Consider the following 19,588-nt stretch of genomic DNA (forward strand, 5'->3'; position numbering starts at 1 on the left):
AGGATGCTGGGGGGCACATGTGGCAGAGCCCAGTGACGAGTTGGGGGGTGGAGGGGAAAACTCCTGGGTGTAGGGGACCCTGCATTCCCAAGCTCATCTCAGCTCACATGAGCCCTCCAGCCTTGGGCCTCTTTTCAGGCTAAATCTCCAAAGGATCCTAGTTTCCGACAAGACAGGGATCCTCACTTCTTCCCTCCAGGGACACACTTAATGAATCAGCCCGTTGGCCACCTGGGACCTGAGCCCCATCGCTGGCTGCCCCACCCCCACCCCAGTCTCTCCAAACCCCGCCAGAGCTCAGCCGGTCAAGGAGGCCAGAGACAATTTCCCTTCTTTTCCATTCTAATTATCTGCATTTGCTAGCTCCAAGGAGCCTGAGGAGGGGGAAGGGGGCGAGGGCAGTCAAAGTACAAGTCCTGTGAAGGCCAGGAAACAGAGACTCACCCACACTGAGCAAATGTTTGGAAAGTCACTTGTTTTATTAGTGGTCAAAGAGGCTGAGGTTGGGAGGAAGCTAAGTTCTACGGGAGAGGAGAGTGGAAGAGTGTGGGAGAAAGGTCCTCTTCAAGGGCTCTTCAGTCTCTGAGCCCCATCCCCGAGATCAGAGGGGTTGGACAGGGCATACTCTCACAAACACGGGTGGGCAGGATGGGCACTGGTCCAGGAGAAGAAGCTGCTGTCTCCGCCTTCGGTCCCCACCTCCTCACTATACGGTCACTTCCAGGCCACGGCTCCCTTTCTTCTTGCAGCTTAGCTTGCCATTTCTACCGCCCTCAGGGCCCTGGATGACCTTGACAGTCACACTGCTCTCTTTGAACCTCACTGAGAAACTGGAGGGGGAGCAGGCAGAGGGGCAAAGCTAGTACCCCCATCCCCTCACCCCTACTCCCGTATTTTCATGATGGCCTCCCCTCCCCTTCTTGAAGGAAGCGCATCTCTCCTCCCCTTGCGTCAGAAGACTCAGGGCCCCAGACAACTTGGGTAGGGAGACTAAGAAGACCTCCGAGGCTTGCCCTGACAGAGTGTGCTTCAGTTTCTGACTACACTGATTTTTCCGGTCACAATGACCAACAGCTTGGTCATCTGTCCCCAAGCTGGCCCTCACCCCCAGCTCATGGCCTTACTTCTCAGTCACGGTGACTGGAAGCTGCTTCTGTGTGGCATCCAGCACAGCCCGGGACATTCTGGTTAGCAGTTCAATCACATGTTCGCTGACCAGCAGGAAGTCCCCCTTGGAGCCCACTGATGATATCTTAGGAAGGGGGAGAAAGAGTGAGGACGGGATTCCTTTTTCCTCCATAGGAGCAGCCTGAGAGGCACGGAAGGCCCAGAGTGAGAGGTCTGGGCCCCATCACCCCCAGCCCACCCCAACCCCATGATGCCCACTGCCTTCTCCAGCCTAAGGGCCTGCAGCCAGGGAGCTCTGATACCTCACTCAGATGTAAGCTGAAAAGCCCATCCTTGAAGCTGGTGACTGACACCCCGGCCACACTGTCCAGCCCAATGACAGTTTTGGCCTGGGACTTCTTGGTGTCTATGAGAATCACATGCCCCTTGGTCAAGAGAAGAATTCGGGAGGAAACCTAGGGACAGAAGAGGAAAGTGTGAGGACAGGCAAGGATGGACCCCCACCCTTCCAGCTCTGGAGCAAGCTCCGGGGAGGGGCTCAGGATGCGGGCCTTCACCTTGCCGTTGCCACGATTGACCTTCTTCACGGTCTCTGCCACCAGAACAGGCCCTTCCGTCCCGTTCTTCAGCTTCTGCAGCTTGGGGTTCCCTTGCAGCCCAATGTAGTCACCGCAGAATGGGATGGGGACACTGAGGACATACAGGAGGTACGTGGTGGAGACCAGGTCCTTACCACTGACCCCCAAGGCCCTGGGCCTCCCCGCAGTGCGTTCCCCTCTTAGTCCTCCCACGCCCCTTTCCCCATCCTCCACCATATCTTCTCTTCTCAGTGGTTCTCAGAGCGTGGGCCATGACCAGCAGCAGCATCCCCTGGGTGCTTGTCAGAAAGGCAAATTCTTGGGCCCACAGCCCCAGACCTGCTGAATCAGAAACTCTGAGAAGGGGGTGCAGCTATCCGGGTGTGATCAAGCCTGCCAGGTGGTGCCTATGCACACCCAAGTTTGGGAACCACTGCCCTATCCCACCTGGGGGATGCTCCTTTGCTCGTGATGAGACTGACTGTGCGGGGTCTGAGGGGCCCTCACCTCTGGGGGTAGGAAGCCTTCTTGCCCTTGAACAGTTCGCTGGCGCAGAGCTTCTCCCTCAGGATCTCTACCTGCTTCGGGGACAGCTGATCCCGGAATTTCTTGCACTGTGGGGGGCGGGGCAGGGGCTAAGCTCTGGGAGGCAGGGGGCAGGCCTGGGAAGGGTGGGTGGGAAGAACACTGAGAAGTGGAGAAGAGGAGAGACAGCAAACAGAACAGGCTGGAGGCACTTCAGAGAGGGCAGGGGCTGGAGGAGCCCTGGGGCCCACAGGCTTTTGGGGGAGAGGGTTGGAAACAATCAAATGCCAGCCCTAGGAGGGAGGGCTGTATGCCCAGCACACAGTGAAAGGCCTAGTCTAGACAGGTGCTCAGTAAGTATTACCTGAACAGAAGAACACTGTGCTAAGTGAAATAAGCCAGACATAAAAGGACAAATGTATGACTCTACTTATATGAGGCCCCTAGCACAGTCAAATTCACAGGGAAAGTGGAGTGGACGTTCCAGGGGCTGGAGGAGTGGGGAGCGGGGAGTTACTGCTTAATGTGTACAGAGGTTCAGTTTGGGATGATGAAAAAAGTGTGGAGATGGACAGGGGTGATGGTCTTACAACGATGTGAATGTGCTTAATGCCGCCGAACTGTCTACTTTGAAAATGGTTTAAACAGCCAATTTTGTTATGTATGCTTTTTCACAATTAAAAAAAAGGGGGGGAGTAGAAGAGGGAGGCAGACGAGGAAAATCAGAAGGAGGAGGGAAAGAGAAATGAGAGGTGCCGTGCCGGGCCCCCCTCACCTTCCAGCGGTAGAAGAGCTGCCGCAGCTCCTGGTTAGCTGCGTGGAAGCACCTGTAAGGGGCGGCCGGCCACGTGCTGTCCAGGACGTTGGTTGATGGCAAATTGTCCTTCAGCCCCAGCAGGAACTTCTGTGTCTACGTGGGGAGGGGGCGGGATTGGGAGTGGACTGATAAGAAGAAAGTTCTCCCAAGAGGCAAACTCTCCTCTAGGTCCTGCCACACAAGAGGAGGGAGGCCCCCCAGAGCAAGAAGCACCAAGTGGAGTGAGGAGATGGAAGGGAGTCCCCTCCCCTTTTGGTGTCTCTTTTGGTGTCAAGTGTAGGCTGGAGGCTGGCCAGTAAGAGTGTGATCCGGAGACTGAAGGGAGGGAAGGGTCGGTTCCAAGCAGAGATTTGCTGCCCAGGGTAGGAGAGGTGAGAGGAACCGAGGTGAAAACTGGCCTCCATATTTTGACAGTTCGCTCCTGCACCTTCCTGTTGTCTTGGTTCACAACTGCCTACCGTTGGCCACCACTAACCGCGGGGGCCTCTTCCCCTCCTCTCTGTTCAGTCCAGCCCAACACCTCCACCTGGCATTCAAAGTCTTCCACTTAGAGCCCAAGCTCGTGCCATAGGATCCCTGCACTACACTGGCACGCCTCTCAGACAGGACTCCTCGTCACGCCCTCTGCCCAGCTCGCGTGTTAGCTCTCTGTGCCTTAGTCCATGCTGCTCTCGGCTCAGCTCTGCCCACTCAGACCCTACCCATCCTTTGAGATGCACCTCCATACCTAAGAAAACTAATATTAATTAGATACACTCATCCAACAGCGATGCATGCTCAAATTTCTCCTAACATCCTTTATAAACTTCTAAAAATGTTCTTTTTAGCTTTGCTTTTATTTTTCCTATTCTGGGATCCAATCAAGTTTTACCCATGGCATCTGTTTACTCTCCCCAAATATAGAACAAGGATTCTCAAGTCTTTATATCCGAGGGAGCACCGAGCACCCTGTTTGTTTGTGGGGTAGAATTATTGAAGATATAGAGAATGGCTTGATCTTGGGGTGCCCAGATGGCACCATCGGTGAAGCAGCTGACTCTTGATTTCAGCTCAGGTCATGATCTCAGGGCCTTGAGATCAAGCCCCACATCGGGTTCCTCGCTCAGCTTGGAGTCGGCTTCAGGATTCTCTCTCTCTCTCTCTCTCTCTCTCCCCCCCCTTCTGTATCTCCCCTGCCTCCCTCCACCTCACTTGTTCACACTCTCTTCTTCTAAAATAAATGAATCTTTTAAAAAAGAATAGCTTGATTTTGAGCACTTCTAAGTTTTCAGAATATTTTTTTAAAGATTTTATTTATTTATTTGACAGAGAGAGATCACAAGTAGGCAGAGAGGCAGGCAGAGAGAGAGGGGGAAGCAGGCTCCCTGCTAAGCAGAGAGCCGGATGCAGGGCTCGATCCCAGGACTCTGGGATCATGACCGGAGCTGAAGGCAGAGGCTTTAACCCACTGAGCCACTCAGTCGCCCCAGTTTTCAGAATTTTTATGGAAACTTTTTACTAAGACATTAGGTTAGAAAAATTAAAATAGAAAAATCAGTGTACTCAGTATATTGCTGTAACTCTGCAGGAATTATCCCAGCTCTTTGATTCTTCCACCACAAAGATCTAGCAGCCTTGGTCTAACCGTTAAGTTCCCGGTCCTTGGTCAGGTCTAGTTTGATTTAATTCAATGAACATTCCTAAGCGTTTCCCACAATCCCCCATGTTCTAACTGATGTGGAATCTCTGAGTATTTTCTCTTTTTAATTGTTTTTCTCTAGATCTAGAAAGTCTTGCCTTTCCCCTTACAGCCCCCTTGCCCCGGGTAGGCCTCTGTGGGGGGAGAGGGGACCGTGTGGGGAGACAGTCTTAGGCAGGCATTAAAACTCTGGAGTCAAACAGTGTGTATCCCAGCTCTCTTGCCCTTACCACCTGCAGGACTCCTCACCAGTTAGTCAGCCTCTCTGGGCCTACCAAATGCAGGAAAGAAAAGGGTCTACCTCACAGGATTTTGACAGCATTAGAGTCAATGCATGTAAAGGGCCTAGGGCATAGTAAGTATTCAAAAAATAGTAGGTATTCGCATTAGTTACAGGCAAGGCAATAGCAAAATACAAACTCGTCAGAATCACTGAAGGAATCCATGCCGACTGGCCCAGTACACATGCTTCTGTAGGGGCTGTGGTTCACTGAAATACTGGTCTAAACCCAACAGCTGCTAGGGTGACATTCAGCAGATGCCTGATAATATGCAGGTAAAAGAAAAGGCAGAAGAGGGGCCAGTCAGGAGGTAAGAGTTGAATCAGATTACTGGCCTCAGGGATGCAGCGAGAGAGCACGTACTCTAGGAAAGCAGACAGTCTGGGGCCATCGTGATGTAGCCCCCCTGGGGCAGGAGGAGGAGGACACAGCAAAGGTTCAGGGAGACAGTGAGGAGGTCCAGTAAGGATCCCACCTCTCCAACCACAAAGGGGGAGCTCCAGTGAGTGTATCCCAGAAGCATAATTAGTAAGAGTCCTAACTGTCAAAAATGGAATCAGCAGAGGTCAACTCTGCTTTACCCCAGCCCTCTGTCCAAGATGTCCTGCTCTCCGTCTCTCTCTCTGGCCTTTTGCAAGGCGTCGCTGGAAGTGCTACTCTCTCCCTGTCTGCTTTCCCTCGCCGCTCCTCAGAAGCACCACTGTTGTTGGATGGACGTCTCTGGAAAACACCCTCCTCTGTCCACTTTCCTCTCCCTGGAAGCTGCCCAGAGTTTGAATGTCCTGGCTTCTTCCTGCCACCTGGACCCAGATCCTCCAGAATTAAGATCTCTCCTGAGATTTAATTTTGGACTCACTTGCTACTGTTTCCAAAGAGGTGGAAGGGAGGATTCCCCCACTTTCACCCCAACCCTATAATGGATCTTGGAAGGTTGAGTTAGTTAGCCCTATGTGTGTCCTCACGGCGCTCTTCCAGAAGGCTCAGCCCCTTCCACTGCTGTTAACCACCCAGCCCATCTCTTCCTGAGCCTATTCACCACGGATCAGTCAGCAAGTGTGCTGGGAGCCCTTCTGGCCACAAGGTTGCCAGCCGTGTCCGCTCAGGCCAGAACACCTTCCCATTCTGGCCCTGGGCCCTGGGACGCTGGAGCTTGCTTCCCGCCTGTGGCTGCCCTGCTCCCTTTTATCCCCTGACTTCATCACTAAGTAGGAGCAGATGGAAGAAGCCCACCGGGGGGAAAGTCTTGAGTCACCTCTTCTCAAACCACTCATCTTTCTTTTCCAAACCTGTGCCCCCCCAACCCTCCACCTCCCACCCCCGAACCCCACCACTTACTATGCTCTTATAGATGAAATTTGACAATGTGAGGGCAGCCCCTGACCGGAAGTACTTTCGATAATCCTTGCGGGCCTGGCAGGGACATAGGAGAAAGGAGTCAAAGTAAAAGAGAGACAGTTAGACCTAGATGACAGAAGACAGATCTAGAAGAGTTCCTGTATTTTTCACCCACACAAAGAACACAGTAAGATAGAGCTGCGACTGTGCTGCAGGGAGAGGCAGACGGGCTGGGCAAGAGGAGGGCCCTCCAAGCAACAGGCAGAGCTCTGTTACCAAGTCGGAGACACACCCCTGCACACAGACACATCCCCCCGCCCGCAGCCACCCTCCCAGACCCACAGTGGACCCGCACAACCGTGCAGGGCAAACCTGCCATCACACCGCACTCCCTGCTCCACTTTCTGCCCTGCACTTGGCACAATCAGGGAGAAAGCAGGTGGGGAAGAACCTGTGTGTGGGGAGGAGGCCCTTCTGCCCGTCCTGGTTACCTTCCACCCTCTCACAAAAGCCTGGATCAGCAAAACTGATGCCTTTATCTTCCCGTATCGTTTCTTTTGCTGCAGAAAACAACAGGACTGTTAGAAAGAAACTCCATCTCCTGAACCAGCTGTCTCGCTTCCCAGTCTCTTATGAGAGCCAGGGGGTGAGCCCTGGTGGGGGTGGTAAGCGGTACCCTGTTGCCCCGAAACCAGGCGGAGATGACGATCTGACTCTTGCGCATGAGCTGGTAGTGGGCCCGGCAGCGCCAGCCCCGGTAGGTCTTCTGGATGAGCATAGCGAGCTGCTGCAGCCGCAGGCGCCGCTGCTCCTCCAGGAAGAACAGCTGTGGAGAGTGGAAGGGGGGGTGACAAAAGGCTGGCCTGAAGGCACCCAGGGCGCCTGGCCTTCCCAGCCAGTGGTGTCCTCATTGCTCAGTCACTCCCCGGTCACCTACTGAACTCTGTCTCAGGCCTATGCTAGGTTTGGACGATTGGACACAAGGGGCACATCCCCGGGACCCCCAGGAGTCCCACCCCAGCCAGAGGCACTCAGAGTGGGCTGTGCAGGCCCCTATCTGCCAGGGCTCAGGGCAGGGGTGTAGCCCAAGGATTCAGGTCCCAGGGATGAAGTCCCGGTTGAGAGCAGACTACCTCACCCACCATCCGTCCCTAGTTACGGATGCTTCCCTAAAGCCCAGCCTCTCACTGGGGGGCTCTCCAACCCAGCTGCCTCCCACCCCCTGCCAAACACAAGTGCCTCCTCCTACTCACAGTCTTGGGGCTTCTGATGAAGATCTTCGTCTTCCCGAAGGCCAGCTCCTCTGAGGACAAGCTCAGCTCCCCCACGACCTTCTCAACCCCTTCCCTACAGGAACAGATGGGGAAAGCTGCCCAGGCGCATCCCAGGGAGGGCCTTCTTTTACCTTTCCCCAACTCCCTCTACCCAGGGAGAAGAGCTCCGGGCTTGCACAGATTTCAGAGCCCCTGAAAAGTGAGAATTCATTTCCCCAAGTATCCATTCACGGACCTTTGGGGATTTCCGCTGTCTGCTCCCTCCCCGGCCCAGATGGTCCCTGGCTGCCCTTCCCTGCTCCCCTGTCTCCCCCAGGGGTCTTACCGGTCTCCCCCATTCCAGCGAGGCCAGGTGCTCCGGCTCAGCAATCGGTATCTTTCCAGGAAGGGCCCATACCTCTGGCGGTAGGCGTAACCCGCCCGTCGCACCCGCACATTCTCTAGCAGTCCCAGGTACCGAGTCTGGACGGCCACCAGTTCCGATAAGAACTGACCTTGCTGCTGATGCTCATTGGGCTTTATACACCTTGGGGTGGAGGGGTGCAAGGCACAGGCTTCAGGAGCTTCACCTTTGCAAGTGTGACCCATTCTGGTCTCCAGAACCCTGCTCTGCACACATTCCCCCGAGTAGAAACATTTCAGAGGAAGTGAACACACTGGCCTTCCCAGCTTCACTCACTGAAGCACGGTTCCTACCAAAGTCTGATGCTCTCCCTGCTCCAAGATTCTCAGCAACTCATCTGACTTTGTTTTTTATGAGGAAGGGGCCTCTGCCACCCCTATTCCAGAGACACCCCCCCCAAAGGACATTGTGCATGGACACTGCATGTGTCATCACGTACAGTGCATTTCCCTATGTGCCCAGCATGTCACCTGATGTAGTTGGGGTTTTTGGAATATAGGTTCTTCATGAGTATGGCCACAGAATTCTTGAACTGGGCCCCAGCAGTTGGGGGGCGTTTGAGAGATGCCTGCTTGGGATCTCCCTCAGGGAACAAGGACCGAAGGAGGGGGTGCCGGGCTTTCCACATGGCCTCGGACAAGTCCCGGAAGAGTAGGTCATTGTTCTTATCAATGAAGCTGTTCACGTTGTAAGTCACCTGCAGAGGAACAGCTGTTGGTCTGGAGGGCCCATGGCCTTGTCCCAGCAACTGGTGCTCCCAGTCTCAGCATGACATATTCCCAGATCTCATCTCCCCGTAGTTTCTCCCCCATTGCCTTTCGCCCACACCCAGCCCTGGTCTCTACCCTCCAGCCCTGCCATGTCACCTTGCCCGCATAGTGGCAGATACGGAAGCTGCTGAGGCCCATGGTGTGGTCATACTGGCGCTGGGCATTCTGGGTGACTTTGCTCTCATAGTGATTGTGCTTGGAGAAGAGTTGGTTCAGCTTCGCTAGGAAAGTGCTGTCACTGACCACCCCAGGCCGTAGGCACTCCTCGTCCAGCATGGCCAGGATGCCTCGCTGATTCTGGTCAGGGAAACAAGATCAGCCCAACCTAGGCCAGAGCCTCCAGTGTGTCCACATCCTCACTGCTGTCCCTCTGCCCCTCATCCTTTGTCTTGTTTACCATCTTTACCAAGTGGGGCAGGGAAAGGCGGGTGGGAGAGACAGGGCAAGGATATTCAGGCAGTCTGGAAGAGGAAGGAGGTCTCAGAGATGAGAGAAGGATAACTCACATGCTCAATGAGGTTGCAGATAATGCCATTATCAAAGTAGTCCACCTTTGTCCACGGTATGCCCTGGCAAGAGGTAATGTGACAAGTCACAGGAGCAGGTCCAAGACAAGTCTCCGAAGACCTCATGGGACTCAGGCTCCCTTTGACCTACCCCACAAAGGACTCAGAAAGCCCCATAGTTAAGGGGGTGCTTGGTGTGATTTCTGTTTAGATCCTCATCCCTCCAAGGTTTTGATGGAGAATTTGTGGGGTGGGTGTCTGGACACGTGGGAGGACCCAAAGCAGCTGTGAGGGACAGGGAAATGCTTCAGAGTGCCCTATAGGCACTGTGGGCTGGAGAGGGAGGTGTCATATGTTGAGTGAAGGCTGGGCTAGGGGTTACCCCACTGTGGCAGTAGGGAAGGGTCCCTGAGTATGTGGAAGAGCGAATGGCTACGCTGCTCTCACGAAAACCTATAAGCCAAAGTGCACGAGCCAACTTCATCAAATAGCAGACCTAACTTGATACATCTTCAAAGACTTACATCAGTGCTTCCCAAACTTGGATCGCAGTCATCTGGAGGGCTTGGGAAAACAGACTGCTGGGTCCCACCCCCAGGCTTTCCGACTTAGCATGTCTGGGACAGAGCCCAGGAATCTACCTTTCTAACACCTGATGCTCCTAGTTTGAGAGCCACTAATCTACCTGATACTTTGGGATTGTATAGTTTTTGTTTTTGTTTTTTTTAAAGCAAGAATGGGGGTGCCTGGGTAGCTCCGTCAGTTAAGCTTCTGACTCTTGGTTTCAGCTCAGGTCTTGATTTCAGGGTCACTTGTTCTGTGCTCAGTGTGAAGTGTGCTCGAGATTCTCGCTCTTTCTGCCCTCCTCCCCCCAGTCCCACACACATGTGCGCACTCTCTCTCTCAAATAAATAAATAAAATCTTTAAAAAAAAAAGATTTACTTATTTGAGAGAGAGAGAAAGCAAGAGCAGGAGTAGGGCAGAGGGAGAAGGAGAAGCAGACTCCCTGTTGAGCAGGGAGCCCAACACGGGGCTTGATCATGACCTATGCCAAAGGCAGACACCCAATCGACTGAGCCACCCAGTCGCTCCAATAAATAAATCTTTTTTAACAAAGGCAAGAATGGTACAGAAGAAGACCCAAAGATAATTGCTCCCCACTTTAGGGATAGCTGCAGGTGGGATAGCTCCTGATTCCACCCAAGGGCCACACCTCCCAGGCTCAGGCCATTCCCGGGTACGGGGATGTGGCAGGGGAACACAAGCCTCTCTCTCTTTTTAGGGATCCTTAGGGAATCACAGATCTTTAGGGAACGCGTAGTGGAATTAAGTAGAGTTGCCCTCCTACTTCATCCCCAATATGCCTTCCCCAACTAGTTAAATGAAGTATGAGATCCTTACAATCCTAGTAGCAATAAAGATGCTTCTTTGTTTACCGATACAGAAAGATCTCTTGTTAACTGATGAGAGCCGATGTGGAGCAGATTGTATTCACTGCCATTTGAATAAATTCTGTGGGCAAATGTACTTATAGATTTGCTTGATTACATATAAAAGACCTGTGAAAAGAGGGCCCCTTCAGTTGGCTCTAGATGGTAGGAGTACTAGGAGGCTGGGGACAAGCTGGGAGGGAGCTGAGCTCTTCTTTATGGGCTTTTTAAAGAAGTTTTTGAATTTCGAAGCATGGGAATGTGTTCTCTATTTGATCATTAAATTTTTAAAATAAAAACATACAAAACGACTAGGAAAAAAAAAAAAAAAAACCTTTCCCACACATTGTGGCCACATTGCCTGAAATTCTGCCACAGCGGATCCCTGACAGCTCACGGGCAGCATCCCTGGGAGGGTTTTGACGAGTGAGACTCTCAGGCATTCACACTCTGGGGTGGATTAGCTCAATCAGATAGCTTTTCTCACACCTAGCCACAGAAAACAAGGGTTCTCGGCAAAATGGGGAAGGAGTGTGGAAATGTTGAGCCATGGGGCACTTCTGGGGAGGAAGTCTGGGATCAGAGTGCCACAGGAGGGGACAGTGACATCAGCCAGGGCCCCAGGAGACAAAGAATTCTGAGACGTTAAAGAAAAGCACCAAAAGGGATGTGGTAGGGTGATGAGGGCAGGAGAAATGTCCCTTCTAAATCTGGTTCACAGTGTGCTGCAGGCCACGCACAGTTGTCACCTCACCCGCATGAGGTCTCCCCACACACACCCCTCCATCCGTCTGCCCCTTCCCTGTGTGGCCTGGGGTGGGTGCAGGGGGCCTGGGGGATGAAGAGCAAAAACCGGGGTTCTCGGTAATGCTGGATGGCACCTATGCAAGGGAAACTTGTCCTTTGTGTTCCCATCTGGGGACAAGTGAGAGGAAATTGTGGGGAAAAGGACAGATCGGGCACGTGCCCAGAAGCAATTTCCGAGAGGGTAAGTGGGGGAAGGCTCAGCGTACCTCCCTCTCATACTCCTCTTGCTCCTCTTTCAGTGTCATCTCAATGAACACCTGCTGCAGCTTCTCATTGCAATAGTTGATCACAAACTGCTCGAAGCTATTATCCTGAGGGAGGGACCCCGGGCAGAGAGGAAACTGCTCAGCCCAAGCCCCTTTCCGCCTCTCGGCCCTACGCCTCCCCTCTCTCACCACCCGCTCCCCAGCCCTGAGCCCCGACCCTGGGGGAAGCAGGGTGCTGCAGCTGGGCAAAACTCTCTCACCTCTAAAATTTCAAAGCCGTAGATATCCAGGACCCCCATTACTTTCTTCTTCTCCCCAGTGCCCACCTGAAGAGGAGGAAAAGATAAGTCTGAGGACGGGCCTCCTCTGCAAACCGGGCCAGGTCCTTCTGGGGCGGAGGTGACTGGAGCAGAGGGCGAACAGAACTCAGGTGAGCTTGACCATGCTGGGAGAGGACTGCTGTGATTTTATCCTCCTTCCTCCTCTGCATGGTAGAGGACAAGTAGAGGGAGGGATGGAGGGAGGAAGGGAGATGTGAACAGATTCTAGGCTGGTGCTCCCAGGGAATGAGGCAGGAAGACGGTAAGATCCTCTCTGGACAATAGCCGTCTCTTAGATTTGTAGGGCATTTTACAGAAAAGTCTACGTTCTTACTTCAAGAAACCTCACAATAACCTTGAAGGTGTGATTATTCCCATTTTACAGATGAACAAATCAAATTTCAAAAGAGCTAAGCATTTACCCAAACCTAGATTTAAACCCTATTTTTCCCAGCTGCCTTTCAGTAATAGCTCTGAATTGATGGCATTTTCATGTACAAAAAGCTTTGAATAATAGCTCCATTTTGATCTAATTCACATTCCATAAAATTTACCCTTTAAAGGTGTATGATTCAGTGCTTTTTTTTTTTTTTTGGTATATTCAAAAAGTATATGACCACCCCCACTACCTCATTCCAGAACATTTTCATCAGCCCCAAGAGAAATCTTGTACCCACACCCATTAGCAGACACTCCCCCCTTATCCTCCATCCACCCCAAGCCCCTGCTAAACATCAATCTGCCTCCCATCTCCATGGATTTGCCTATTCTGGACATTTCATATAAATGGAATCATACAAAATGTGACCTTTTGTGTCTGGCTTCTTCTACTTGAATGTTTTCAAGATTTGTCCATGCTGAGCATGAATCAGTACTTCGTTCCTTCTTAATATCCCACTGTATGAATATACCACATTTTGTTTATCCATTCATCAACTGGACATTGGAGTCGTTTCCACTTTTGGGGTAGTGTGAATAATGCCTCTCTGAACTTTTGGGTACAGGTTTTTATGTGGACATCTGTTTTCAAATCTCTTGGATATATATCTGGGAGTAGAATTTCTGGGTTATATGGTAACCATGTACGTAATTTTATCCAGTCCTCACTAAGCCCTGTGAAGCAGGTAGCCTTTAGTGTCCAGTTTTCCAAATCAGGAAACTGAGGCTCAGAATCTCTGTGAAACGAAAAGGCCACACAGGCGGTAAATAGGGGATCCAGAGAGTCAAACCCAAAAACCAGAGATGTTTCCACAGCAACACACTACTGGAAGGAACTGAACCCTACGTTTCATCCTTCCTCCTCTGCTCGTCTCAGAACCTAAAGTATGGGGATGGTGACCAGGGCAAGAAAGATGAGGCAGACAGGAGAGTGCTGGGGGCAGAGAGCCATCTCTCACCTTGATGCTCTCATTGATTCGATTCACGATCCAGTTGAAGAGGCGGCTGTAGATATTCTTGGCCAGAGCATCGCGAGCATACTGAGCCTGCAGGCAGGGCCAGCTGGTTAGGGGAGTAGCCACAGAAGAGTCCCCAGATCAACCTCCTCCCATAGGTCCCTTACCTGAATGACATTCAGTGCAGTGACCACCTTTTCTTTGGCTGTTTTCATGGTCCTTGAGCACAAAGCTTTCTCTAGTTCCTCTGATTTCAAACCCATCATTTCCCCAATCTCCTGAATTCCTGGAGTGAGGAGGAAAACACAACATGGCCTGAAAGAGGGCTTTCCTCCCAGGGAGGGAGGGCTGAGAAGTGACATTGCTGGGAGACAGGTGTCCCTGGGTCTTGCTGGGGATATCCTTATAGCCCATCCAGAACACATCCACCTCCCCCTTCTGGGGAGGAGGAGGAGGACAGAGGGAGCTCTGGACACTTTGAATGCATTATCTACTTCAAAAGGACAATCTCCCGAAATGCTTTGTAAAAACTCCATTGAGATTCAGAGAGGTCCCAGAATCTAGGTCTATCGAACTTCATAACCTCATTCCAAAGTGTCTCACTGTGAATCTCCATCAGTGTGTTTAGGGAAGAGCTCGGGAATGGGCGGAGTGGGACTGAATCAGAGCAAAGTCAGTGACATGGGAGTTGGTGGAAGAACAGAAATCATAGTAGAAGATTCGGGAGCTGCTTGGGGTTACCAGCAGGGTGGTGCAGACCTCTCCTATCGCGAATGCCACTTGCTGATATCCCATTGGCCTGGAACTCATCTGCCAGCTCCACGTTCCCCAGCTTCAGCACGAGGGCCGTCACCTCAAGCACCTGTTGAATCTCCTCCTCCGAGAACCCAATCACAGTCATTGCACTCTTGAGGAGAGAGCAGAAATCAGAAGCTGAACGGTGGTGGCAGTTCAATGCATCCCTTCTCAAAGCCAAAGCCTGGGCTCAGGGGCTGACCTAAGGGCCCACCCCGGGCACCCACCTGTATGGCCTTGAAGTTGGAGGTGTCGTCCATGCCGTCCACTCTGGACACTTTCTGATTTAGGTAGGTGTAGCCACTTGTGTCCCGCTCGAGCTTCAGGGCCTCTGGGAGGGCCAGTGTGAGGGAAGAGGGTTAGTACGCAGGCTCTCAGGAGTCTTCTGGCCTTGACTCTCACAGCCCCTGACCTAGCTTGGTATACTCATTAATTCAAAGGAGCCATTTTTGTTTTAGACTTTTCCCCTGCCTCCTTTGTTTGGGGATCATTAATTTCCATGAGAATAGATGAAATTTTTAAGCAGTATTTAGGGTTTGGGCGTTCTTAATCCAACTTTTATGATTTTATTTCTTTCCAACTTTTATGAAAGAAAAGACTCACTCCATTCCTCGTCTCACCCTCAGGGTTCTAAACAATGAAAACAAGCAAACTCTCCATCCTGCTCAGTTCTCGGTGTCTCTGAGAGGACAAAGGTGAGGAAAGAAGGGTGAGCACCTATCTCCCACCCACCCCAAGCCTCAACACCTCACCTAGGCCAGAGTTGGCCCATTTATTATTTGTTCATTCAGCACCAACAAAGTGTCAGGTGCTCTGTTCCCCAAACCTGACCCCTCTTCTGGACGCTTCTCTCTGATGTTGTGGGGCTGAGCCAAAAGTCTCTCTTGTGTTTTCCCCATGGTGAGCCTCTATCCCAGCCCACAACATATGGGCTAGGTTTTGTTTTCTTCTGTCTCTCCCACAAATGAACAACTTGTGCGTTGGGACTGTGTTTTTCATCTTCATATCCTATGTGGCTGCCATATACAAACTTTTTTCTTAAGGAAATGAATCAAGGGAATGGTCAAAGCTGTTCACCTGAGATGGGAAGGAGTAGGTTAAGCATGGAGCTTGAAAGATATCAATTAGCTGTTATTTACCCGATCTAAGAATCAGGGAATATTCCTCAAACTAGAGTGTAATGGTAGCTTCCGCTGAGACACAAATTTTGAAACAGGAACCTGCTAAAGAGGGGTGTCTGGACAAAGAATGAGTCAGAAAGGCCCTGGGATGATGACACCAGGGAGGCCCTGTCCAGACTTGGCTTCAATCAATCGTTGACAGAATCAACCGAACAGGATACTAGTGCCTATGATTCAGACAACCCGAACACAACCAAGACTATGGAGCCAGGAAGGAATTATGTGAGCTACAGGGGCTCTTGAACCAGGGAGACCCCCACAAGGGGCAAGGAGAGGGTCACAAGTCCAGTGGAGAACAACCAGGAACCAAAAGGGTAGGTCCTTGGGGGCCAGACACCCACAATGCTCACAGCTAGAGGCTGTGAGGCTGTGAGGCAAACACTGGCAAGGCCTGAAGTCCCACCAGACTCCATGGTGTTGCCCACCCAGAACCACCTGGGGCCCATCTAGCATCCAGGGCTCCCCTGGACAAGGCAGGGTACTCCATGACTGGTGCTCTGACAGCCTCCAGGACAGGCCTGTGGCACTGATCACACTGTATTTTGCTGTGTTCCTGTTCACAGAGCTGTCATCCCTGGGAGACTATAAGTTCTTGAGGACAGGGTTCATGTCATCTTACTCAACTCTGCGTCACTAGAGACCAGCACCGTGTTTGAGCACAGTAGGTGCTCAAGAGATGTTTGATGAACGAATAAGTGAAACCTCCAGAAAACCATCTAAGAAGAGTAAATCAAGGACAGGGCCTGGGTGAGGCAGATGTAGACCCAGAACAGCTTCTACTATAGCTCATCAAACATTCTTGAACACTTAGAATATCTTGCCGGATTTTCTGCTGAGCTATCGATAAAGCCCCTTAAACTGAAGATAGGAAAGAATGATAGATGGAAATAAGTGTTCCATTTTTGAAGCCAGCCTGGGGAAGCAGGAACCCAAGCAGGACAGAGGAATAAGAGGCCAGAAGGTTTATTCCTAGCAATACAATCCCAGAAAAAAAAGAGAACACAGAGGTCAGGGGATTGTTCCCAACAACGAGTGACTGAGATTCAGAGCGAGGAACGCAGGGAGAAGAAGCCTGAGGGCTGCAGGAGCCCAGAGGAGATGGAATGGAGGTTGGGCTCTTCGGCCTTGTGTCTAGGACAGGCACATACTCAACAGATGGGCATCTGCTCCGGCCAGTAGCTGATAGAAGATGTGGAAGTTCCTTTCTCCTTCAAGCTGCTTCACCACTCGGGATTTCTCCAGCAGATCTGGCAGCAGATTAGAAAATAACATCCTGAGGGGCTGGGAGATGCCACAGCTTCCCTGTAAGTCGGCCCTCATCACTGGTGTTCTGAGGGCTTGGGCAGTCTCAGTGGCCTACTATTCCTTCCTAAGGTAGCAAATCAGCAGAAAGGGACACCGTGGGGTGGGGAGGAGAGAGAGGTGGTGAGCAGAATGGGGATACATGTTAGGGGTGCCTGGGTTCAGTCAGTTCAGAGGCTGCCTTCGACTCCCGGCTTTATCTCAGGGTCCTGGGATCAAGTCCCACCTGCTCAGCAAGGAGTCTGCTTCTCTCTCTCCCTCTGCCCCTGCCCCCAGCTTGTGCATTCTCTCTCTCTCTCTCAAATAAAAAAAAAATAAAATCTTAAAAAAGAAAAAAAAGAATGGGGAGACACGTACAGTTTGTGATGACACCACCAAGGGGGGATCCCTTGAAGTCGAACTCAATATCCATGTATTTTCCCTTCAGAGACCAGAGAGAGAGAGAGAGAGACTTTGCTTCCTCCTCTTCTTACCACCCTGTCCGGCAGGGGTCTGTGCCTCATTCCTCCGTCTCAAGCCCCCACACCCTCTCCTCCCAGGCCAGGGAGATGGTCACTCACAAATCGAGAGGAGTTGTTGTTGCGAATGGTCTTGGCATTGCCAAAAGCTGCAGAGATGGGGAGAGGGGAGGTGAGGTGACTGAGGGGAAGAGAGGGGCTATTGAGAAGGGGAAGGAGGAAGATCTTCCAGCCATCATGCCAATCCCGGATTTTTCAGGCTGAACAAGATCAGGGTAAGAGGGTGTAGGGCTAAGTGTCTCTGGGGCCCGTGGGGAGGGGGTGCGGGGGCAGAGAAGGCAGAGACCAGAATCCTCACCCTCCAGCACCGGGTTTGACTGAAGCAGCTGCTCCTTCACAGAGTTCACCTGCTCCCCTTTCCCACAGACAGCCGCCACATAGGACATCACCAGCTTGCTAGCCTCTGTGTGAGGGAAACCTTCATGTGGATCCCCACCCCCCCTTAACTCCCCTCAAGTCCAGCACCTCACACCCCTCAGAAGCAGAAAAGCCGGGGAGGAATTCCTGGGGTGGGGCAGGGCCAGGCCTGGCTGGGAAAGAGATGAGGGGGGAGCTCGAGCAATGACTCCACGCCCCCCCCCGCCCCCACCCAGGGCCCTCACCTGTCTTGCCCGCTCCACTCTCGCCCGTGATGAGGATGCACTGGTCTCGGTCTCGGTCCCTCAGTGACTGGTATGCCACGTTTGCCAAAGCATAGCTTCGGGGGGGAGGAAGCAGGTGATGACTAAGGTGGGGCTAATCCAAGACCCCATCTTTCTCTCCATCTCCAGCCCCCAGAGTCATCTGTCCTCCTCACTTGGATTAGACTGAGGCAAGGGAAAGGTCTAGGAAGGGGCTTCCTGGGGCCGGGGTGGGTGGGGGGTGGGGAAGCTGGAGAGCCTCCTTCAGGAGGAAGGATAGAGGAAATCAGGGTGTCTCGCTCTCAGGAAGTGGGGGCCCTGTCAGCCTTCCCTAGGTCCCTTTACTTACATATGGGGCTTCAGCTCATAGAAGGTATAGTCCCGGTATTTGGCAATGAACTCTGGGCCATAGATGGGCAGCTGTTGGTAGGGATTCACTGAGATCAACACATTACCAATGTAGGTCTGGAGGCAAAAAAAAAAAGGAAAGAGGATGAGCAGGGCTGGGGTAGGAGATGCTGGGAGGGGTGGTGGGAGCACAGGACTGCTCTGGCCACACCCCCGCAGCCAGGGGCACCCACACGCACTCACATAAATCTCCTTCTTTTCATAGCGCAGCTGGAGGTTCCTGAGCAGAGGCTCCTGTTCCAGGGGTTCCAGGAGCACCAGATCCTCCACCCCCACAGAGCCTTCCAGAAGAGTCATGTCCAGAGGGGCTGCTGGTCCTGGGAATAAGGGGGTCAGTTGGCTGAAGTCTGCTCAGCTTTAGGGGCCAGTAACTGTGTGAGGGGAAGAGGGCAGAAGGAGCTAAGAGAGCCTCCCCTCCAGCTCCTGGCCATAGAGACTGTCCTCAACCCAAGGAGGCCTCTGGACTAGCCCAAGCTAACTGTGGGAAGCTGTGGGAACGCTCGCCAAGTGGGGAGAATCCCCTGCTCCCTGGGCTGGGGCTGGTGGGGGTGGGGCAGGGGTGGGACAGGACCACCTGCCTTTGATGGGGTAAGGAAGGCACCCAGCAGGCAGCAACCAACCCCAGGGGAGCACGGCTGTGCTTCCAGGAGAGCAGCCTGGGGAGGAATGGTAGGCTCTGAAAGCTCACTCCCTGCCCCTCCACCCCCAGCACGGAGGCCCTGGCCAGGGTCCAGCCTCCCTGACCCTCTGCCCCCAGTTCTCCTTCTCACCTCCTACCTCTCACAACCTCTAGTTCAGTCACCCAGCCCACCCACACCCAGTGCAAACATCCTTGCGAAGGTCCCTCTCATGGCCACGGTGAGATTCACCTTCCCTTTTTTTTTTTTTTAAGATTTTATTTATTTATTTGACAGACAGAGAACACAAATAGGCAGAGAGGCAGGCAGAGAGAGAGGAGGAAGCAGGTTCCCTGTTGAGCAGAGCGCCCGATGTGGGGCTAGATCCCAGGACTCTGGGATCATGACCTGAGCTGAAGGCAGAGGCTTTAACCCACTGAGCCACCCAGGCACCCCGAGATTCACCTTCTAAATGGGGGCCAGATGAGATGATTGGTGAATTAGAGGACATGACTTAGAGGAGTTCCTCCAGCAAAGATTAGAATACCCTAAATAAAAGTGAGGTTGGTTTCTCCCACATCCATTAGCTGTCATGATCCCTCCATGTGCCTACATGGCTATCTTTATGTTTCCATCTCCAGCTTTTACACCCATTGCTGTAACCTTCCGGCATGGACTTTGCCCCAGAGGGACA

The 19,588-nt window shown here is 52.4% G+C and overlaps 1 protein-coding gene across 1 annotated transcript; it reads right to left on the reverse strand.

Annotated features, from left to right (window-relative positions):
• Positions 1–706: 706 nt before the first annotated feature.
• On the reverse strand, positions 707–18,574 carry MYO1A (myosin IA; the record flags this gene model as incomplete). Its single annotated transcript, XM_080811484.1, has 27 exons — positions 707–830; positions 1,125–1,252; positions 1,431–1,583; positions 1,686–1,818; positions 2,214–2,320; positions 3,007–3,141; positions 6,343–6,417; positions 6,834–6,902; positions 7,019–7,168; positions 7,596–7,689; positions 7,942–8,142; positions 8,490–8,716; positions 8,886–9,086; positions 9,296–9,358; positions 11,740–11,844; positions 12,000–12,065; positions 13,457–13,543; positions 13,621–13,739; positions 14,213–14,360; positions 14,476–14,579; positions 16,578–16,676; positions 17,089–17,152; positions 17,292–17,338; positions 17,548–17,652; positions 17,852–17,946; positions 18,219–18,334; positions 18,461–18,574. The coding sequence occupies 27 exons, from the start codon at positions 18,572–18,574 to the stop codon at positions 707–709; spliced, it is 3,129 nt and encodes a 1,042-aa protein (XP_080667610.1).
• Between the last annotated feature and the right edge of the window lie 1,014 nt (positions 18,575–19,588).

The sequence above is a fragment of the Martes martes genome (genome assembly GCF_963455335.1).
Source record: "Martes martes genome assembly, chromosome: 8".
In the NCBI taxonomy this organism is placed as follows: domain Eukaryota; kingdom Metazoa; phylum Chordata; class Mammalia; order Carnivora; family Mustelidae; genus Martes; species Martes martes.